This window comes from Grammomys surdaster, unplaced genomic scaffold (genome assembly GCF_004785775.1).
Source record: "Grammomys surdaster isolate TR1022 unplaced genomic scaffold, NIH_TR_1.0 170, whole genome shotgun sequence".
Taxonomy (NCBI): domain Eukaryota; kingdom Metazoa; phylum Chordata; class Mammalia; order Rodentia; family Muridae; genus Grammomys; species Grammomys surdaster.
The window spans coordinates 11,428,371-11,435,891 of record NW_021604618.1 but is presented as its reverse complement, the minus strand read 5'-3'; the positions used below and the strand labels follow the sequence as shown (position 1 = coordinate 11,435,891).

General features: G+C 41.9%; 1 protein-coding gene across 1 annotated transcript in view; it reads right to left on the bottom strand.

Moving 5' to 3' along the window:
• Positions 1-1,549: 1,549 nt before the first annotated feature.
• Positions 1,550-7,521, bottom strand: part of Kcna4 (potassium voltage-gated channel subfamily A member 4) — a 7,567-nt gene continuing 1,595 nt past the window's right edge. The window contains exon 2 of the mRNA XM_028767088.1: positions 1,550-5,440. Coding sequence (XP_028622921.1) covers positions 2,709-4,673 — 1,965 coding nt within the window. The 5' untranslated portion in view covers positions 4,674-5,440 and the 3' untranslated portion in view covers positions 1,550-2,708. The remainder of the gene's footprint in view (positions 5,441-7,521) is intronic.

Here is a 7,521-nt window from a genome sequence, read left to right as displayed (position 1 = left end):
CTGTATGGTGAACCTGTATGCATTTCAGACCTATTTATTGGCATCTAAGAAAATACAGCTTCCTAAATCAGTCTATCCAACAGCATTTCCCCCAGTAGGAAATCTTCACAAAGGGTTCTAAAGTACATCAAATAGCTTCAACTTGGGAATCAGCTGTTAATTTACAGCTGTACTGAACACCCAGCTTTCACATGAACAAGTGCTCCGTGCAGAAATGTCCAAACTCAAGGCAAAAGGTCTTCAGAGTTTCTTCCCAAAGTAGAATCAATGCACACACACTAAGATCAATGCATTTTGCATGGAGGAAAACACACTTTGAATGATATTCTAATATTTGGAATGAAAGCACGGGGCTAGGAATTCCATCAGTTGCCAAACAACAACAAACCACTCTGAGAGATAAGGAAGGCCCTAGAATTCTTAATTATTTGTAACTCATGCAGTCTGAGAATTATTAATACCTATATCATCAAATAAATTTAGTACAACTTTTCTGATTTAGGATAGAAATGTCAAAGAAACAAAGAAATTCAGAATGATTTTCCTCCATATCACAAACTATTACTGTTACTGTCACAAAATACTAAATAAATGGCCTGTACTGGAGAAATTATCATATCAAGTATTTGCATGAAACTCGACATTTCAGGATTCCCACATTTGCTTTCCTATTCCTCTTTTCCTATTCCTCTGATTTAAAATTATTTTCAACTCATAAAAAAATGAGATGTAAACATGTTTCAGTGACTTTTGCGAAGAGATTATGGCCATGCCTGTCAAACGCTTATTACATTTTTTTTCTAATCCAATGTATTAGACTCAGAATATCATCTCTGGAGTCCTAGTCACAAGGTGGCACTGAGTTCTTCAATCACCTCCACTGCTTACTGCCTTTTCGTCTCCAGATGGAATTCTAGCAAAGGGGCTTTCCTATAAGTATAGAGAAAAGACAGGAACAAAAATATTGATTTACTAGAGTTCTTTTCATTCCAAATACTGTTAAAGGAGAGGTAAAATGAATCCAGTGATTTCCTGGGCCAAAAGCATTAGAAAAACCTCACAAGTAAGAATGAACGGGTGTTTCTTTTTTTGTTTGTTTTTGGTTTATTGGATTTTGTTCACATTTGTCAGGTTTGCTATGGACTGAAATAGTGGACATGGGATTTCTTCCCAATGCTCAGGGCAACCATTTATAAAGAAGATTTAGTTTTGTTTTAATGAATTAAATACCAAGGCCTCCTATGTGTTTATACTGAGTGTTCTGAGCTGTATTTCATGGTGATACAGTTGTTTGTGGTGCATTCCTTGGTGCTACTTTAAACTCAAGAATAGCTGCTGCAAGTGCAATCCTCAAACAGCCCCTGTGATAAACATGACAATGGTTTACAGTGGTGATGGGGAAAAGAAATGTTCTAAAACAATTCTTCTCTAGCTCTGCTTTAGCAGGATGTTTTAGCACTTGAGGCAAATCCCCACGTTTTGTGTTTTGTTTTGTTTTTGCAGCTGTACACATACACACATACACACATACACAAAATGGACTTAAATCTAGCGTTTTGTTGCATATTTAATAAAAAGATCTTAAGCCATAATTGCTGTAGCTGCTGGGAGCCTTATTTCTCCAAGAATTCTCTCTGTGCATGCAATAACTTTGGTTAAATTATTCTGGACTTAAAAGGCAGAAGAGTATTGAAAATAGTATGGTTTCTGAAGCATCATAGTAACAAACCAATTTCGAAAGATTCGGCTGCTGAACGTTACTTCATAGTCCTTTTGTAGATCAGTTGTTCAGATTTTAAAGCAGGAATCATGTGCTGTTATCTGTATGGTCATTAGTCTCACAAATGGAAAAGAACAATAAACGAGACGAAGAAACCATTCTTCCAATGATTGTCATTGAACTGATTGGTGCATTAGTAAACATTCACAGTATGAAGTCTCTCTCAGGCTTCAGCATAGAAAGTAGTGCAAAAGAAAAAAAAATTCCAGCCTTAAGACCTGTGAACAAAACTTGTTACATTTCCTCTAGAATGTTAGGCATTGCTATTATATCTCCTCAAAATTAATAATAAAATATAATCAATTTCTAAAGGCCCCTGCAGCCTTTTCAAAAGTTAATTTCCAGTTAAAAATAAACTTTAATTAAATCCAAGATTAAATTGTGACCTATATTCTATTAAATAATTTACTTTCTCTTTTTTCTACACAGTAATTCTTACAATTTCTAAAAAACAACTACAGAATCCAAAGACATAGATGTTATTAAAACACTGGTAAAAGACTACTCAAATTCATTAGTTCTTACATAGTAAATACTTCAGAATGCCAACTTTTCCCATCACGGCACAATTCCCAACAGTGTTGACAATTTACTTACACACCCTTGTGCACACACTCTCTCACTCTCTCACACACACACTCACTCCCCTCGGGACCACCACTACTATTAACATCTTTCCCATTATGTGCAAAACTCTTGCATTCTTAAAAATATAAAGATCTGCTGTTTTTAATGCCTCCCTCTTCTCCAAGATGTATCATTTATTTGATATGCAATACACATTTAGTCACAATTATGCCATGTATTACCATTAAACAGCTTATTACTGTATGCAGTGCAATCGTTTGCATATCTCATTTTCATAACTGCATTCTCTATGTATGAATATATTTGGAGATGGGGGGCAGTGGCAGGTGGAGAAAGCGATTCACACATCAGTCTCCACAGCCTTTGCATTAGAACAGTTGTTTTTATCTGTCTCGCTGTCATCCCCCTTTCCCTGACACTTCTCTTCCTTTCCACATAAAGACTCTTTGACCCCTTCTTCCATCTCTAGATACTCTGACTTGTCCCCCAGGGAAGAAGAAGTGGAGCTCCGAAATTTCTTGAGCAAATTAGAAGGTAGGTATGGGCAACTGACTGCGTTTTGTGTCAGCTGGGTCTGTTCTTCATTTTCAGTCTCTCTGTGGTAGAAATAGTTAAAGTTAGACACAATCACAGGCACAGGCAAAGCAATGGTTAAGACACCCGCAATGGCACACAGGGACCCCACAATCTTTCCTCCCACTGTGATGGGCTTCATGTCCCCATAGCCCACAGTTGTCATGGTTACCACAGCCCACCAAAACGCATCTGGAATGCTTTGGAAATGGGTGCTAGGTTCATCTGCCTCTGCAAAATACACAGCGCTGGAAAAGAGAATGACCCCAATGAACAAGAAAAAGATAAGAAGGCCCAGTTCCCGCATGCTGGCTCTTAGGGTGTGGCCCAGGATCTGCAGGCCTTTGGAGTGTCTGGAGAGCTTGAAGATCCGGAATACTCGGACCAGACGGATGATTCTGAGAATGGCAAAGGACATGGCCTGCTGCTGCTGGCCATTGCCACCCCCCTGCTGCTGGGCCAGATCAGTGCCCAGAGTGATGAAGTAAGGCAAAATGGAGACGATATCAATGATGTTCATGATGTTTTTGAAGAAGAGTGCTTGGCTGGGACAAGCAAAGCATCGAACCACAAACTCAAAGGAAAACCACACAATACACACTGTCTCCACGATGAAGAAAGGGTCATTGAATATTGTGTGCCCTGAGTTCTCCAGGTGGGGTGCCGAGGTGTCATTCAACAATCTGCTGTGTCCGCCTGCACTGAGGGCCATAATAAGGTCCCTATCATCCCTGAACTCAGGCAAGGTTTCCAGGCAAAATATGACAATAGAGATTAAGATGACCAGGACAGATACAATGGCTATGCCCCTGGCAGGACTAGAACTCTCTGGATATTCAAAGAGAAGCCAAATCTGTTTTTTAAATTCATTTTCTGGCAGAGCCCTGTCCTCCTCTTCTCTCACAAAGCCCTCATCCTCCCGGAACTTGAGCAGGGCTTCCTCTCCCAACTGATAGAATTTCACCTCTTCGGTGAAGATATCAAATGGGACATTGACTGGCCTCTTCAGGCGGCCTCCTGACTGGTAATAATACAAAATGGCATCAAAGCTGGGTCGGTTCCGATCAAAAAAATACTCATTGCGCAACGGGTCAAAGTACTGAGTCCTCTTCTCAGGGTCTCCCAACAGAGTTTCTGGAAACTGGGCCAAAGTTTTCATTTGAGTTTCAAAGCGTAGACCAGACACGTTTATCACCACACGTTCACAGCAGTCACTGTAGCGGACTGAACTGTAGCCACCACCACCCCCATCATCCTGTGGCAGCAGGTCTGTGTAGGAACACCCATCCCCATGGTCATCTTCACTATAGTAAAACCTTCCCTCCTCTTCCTCCTCCTCTTCCTCCTCCTCGTCTTCCTCTTCCTCACTCAGCTCCCTCAGGATTTTCTCTTCAGAGCCACTGGGCATCAGGTCTGAGCAATGAGGAAAACTGCTCTGCCTGTGGTGGAGTTTCTTCTTCTCAGTTCGCTGACGCCTCCTCCTCCGGCTACCACGGCTACCTTGAGGATCATGGGAGGAGTAAGCCCCACGTGTCTGGTGATGGTGGTGGGGACCTCCACCAGAGCCCCCAGTGCCTTCCACAGCCGCTGTGGCAGCTGCGACAGCTGCAGCTGCAGCTGCTCTGGAGTGAGCAAGTCTCTCCCTCTCTCGGGCTCTGGCCTGGGCTGCATAACCATAAGGCATATGGCTGTTGCATCCTGAGCTCTCGGCACTCACCATCGCCACCTCCATGGTGGTAGTTTGGGGAAATGGCTGCTTCCAGTTGTAAGAGAAGAAGAAAGAAAAATAGGGCAGCTTATTTTCTTACCAAATTAAGGTAAGTTTGGAAGCCTTAAGCAGATTGCTTAGAAGACTTGGGATATTTTCAGTCCAACTTTGCATTTTCTGTTTTTAAATCTGCACACCCCATGCTCCCTCTTCTCAGAGCCTCAGCGTTGCTTTCCAGAGCTTGCTTAGTCTAGACAACAGCCTAGTGCTCCTCAAACATAAGTCATGAAATGATGTGGTCTCCCAAACACCTACGTTTTGGGGGGGTAGGAAGTCTGTCTGGGATGCAGTCCGGTGATGACGCTACAAGACTCAAACACAGCAAGTATCTGACAGTCAGAAGTTGTGCCTAGAAAATGAAATATATTTTTTCTTGCATGGAAAGTGTCCAAAGCCCAGACCATCCAATTTAAATAAAATGCAAATAAGTCTTTAGTCTTAGCACTTGCCTTCTAGTGATGGCTTGACCCATGTTAAAATGTGGCTTAAAATATGCCCAGCCATTGCTGCCCAGTCTATGAGAACGGTCTCACAGACCTTCCCTCTAAGATCATCAAAGCCTTCATGGACCCACAGACAATGCCAGGTTGTAGATACAGGCAAAGACCTTGGAAGGTAGAGAGGGTGGTAGACGAGGTTCCAGCAGAGGCAAACTCAACACTGAGGTCTCCGTAGAAAGCAGGAAATGAAGAACATCCTTTGGCTAGAATCATTCAGAAGAAGCACTTCACCTGAAGAGGGATGGGAAATAAGCACAGGAGAAAAATAAAAAGAATCAAACCATAAAGAGCAAACAGCCCTTTACTCCACATACACTTCTCTTGTCCTCAGGCAAATCACGAAACACATACCAGGAGACCATACCTTTTCAAGAATTCAAGGCAGGCTGCTCTAAAATCTCTCCCACTCAACATCCACCTTGCTTCCTTCTTTCGTCATTGGCTCAGATCAGTCTATTTTGTGGCAACTCGTTTGTTTTGATCCTGTCCATTCTCAACCCACAGGGTTCTTGCTTTCCTCTGCCCCCTCACCAATGCCAGGTCTTAATTCTCAATAGCATCCTCTTCATTCCACAACAACAATGCTGTGACTTTACAGTTGTTTCCAGTATTCAAATATCTTAAGGAATTCTCTTTAATTTTTTTCATGAAATGTTGCTGAATTAAGTACCCCTACATTTTCTTTTTCTTGGGATTAAAGAAATGAGGGGGGACAGTTTTCTTCAGTTTAGACTCCACTACTTGAATGAACATCAGTTACTTGCTCTATAAAATGTAGACAGCATAATCCACCCTTTCACCCCACATTGGTAAGGATCAATGGAGATCATGGATGCTATCAGGATAGCACACTGACTATGTACATAATGAATAGCAACAGATACAGCAGTTATGGCTAACACAGCATTAAACGGTTGTCATCTATCTACCCACTCTCAAAATTCACATTCTTTGCCACTTTCTGAGGTGGAGAAAGACAGAACTCGGACAGACCAGGGTACTACGACACTAGACAATGCCTGTGTGAATCTGGCATTCTCTGACTCCATGAAACATGCTCCTGTTGTTTTTTTGTTTTTTTTTTTGTTTTTGTTTTTGTTTTTTCTCTACTCCAGCTTCCTGAACACTCCCTACCACCCACGGCCTAGAAGCAGATCTCAGTTCCCACTTCTCTTAGTAACCATCCCCTCTCTCTGAAGTTCCGTCAACGTTCACCTGATACAGTCTTCTGAAGTGTCTGGACGCTGCGTTCAGAGTACACACTTCACACCCCCCATTTAATTGTATCCTGCTCTCTCATCCTCCAATCCATGGCACATTTTTTTGCAGACCCCAATCTGTCTACATCATCTGCTATTCCTGGCCCTCTTCTCTTACTTTACTTTCCTAAGTCCATTGACTTCCTCTCCTCAGCCAGGACTTAGGAAACCTGCCCCTAACTCTGGCCACCTGCTTCTTCCATTTACTCTGTCCAACAGGACTTCTAAGAATACAGAAAACGAGCCAGAGAACTGGAAATGATGATAACAGGTAGAATCCAGGGCACCCTCTAGTTTCTATTACTGGAAACACTTGGCAGCATGAGAGCAATGGTTTTCTGAAGCCATTAACAGGATCCTACCCTTGAGCACCTGCTGCTCTTTGCTGTTGGTGTCAGTCCTATAACTTAAATGACAAGCAGGGAAATGGCAAACATGGGGCATCTCACATACACACATTCTTAGCTGGGACCAAAAGAATCCAGAAAATACACCTCAGAAGTTATTCCTAGTGACATCCCTTCTTCTGTCTGACTCGTCACATCATCATTCAGAAGTGTTTGCCATGGTGAGATCTCTAAGGCCTTATGTACAAAACTTCCCTAGGACTACATTCACTGTGGCGTGTCAGCCAACATCTTTTTAAGATTGGCTCAGCCCAAAAAGCCTGAGAGTGTGTTCAACTTGTCAACACCCACAAACAATTTGTATAGATATCACTTAAGTCCTGAACAACCGACATACCCATATATTTACAAATGTGAAGATGTCTCTTCTACCCAAGTAACTCCCCCAAAGGCCATGTATGAGAGGGTCTTCCAGCTCACTTTGCTTCTACACACTCTAGAACTACCTTTATTCTGCTCTACAGCAAATGCTTTCTTGTTCTTTTATTTATTTAGGCATGTTAATTACTGTTTTTCTAACTCACTCTTTGACGTTCATAAAGCAAACTGTTTTCCTTTCAATTGGCTACTAGTTACCTCGCTATCCTAGAAAGACAGAAAGAAAGAAAGAAAGAAAGAAAGAAAGAAAGAAAGAAAGAAAGAAAGA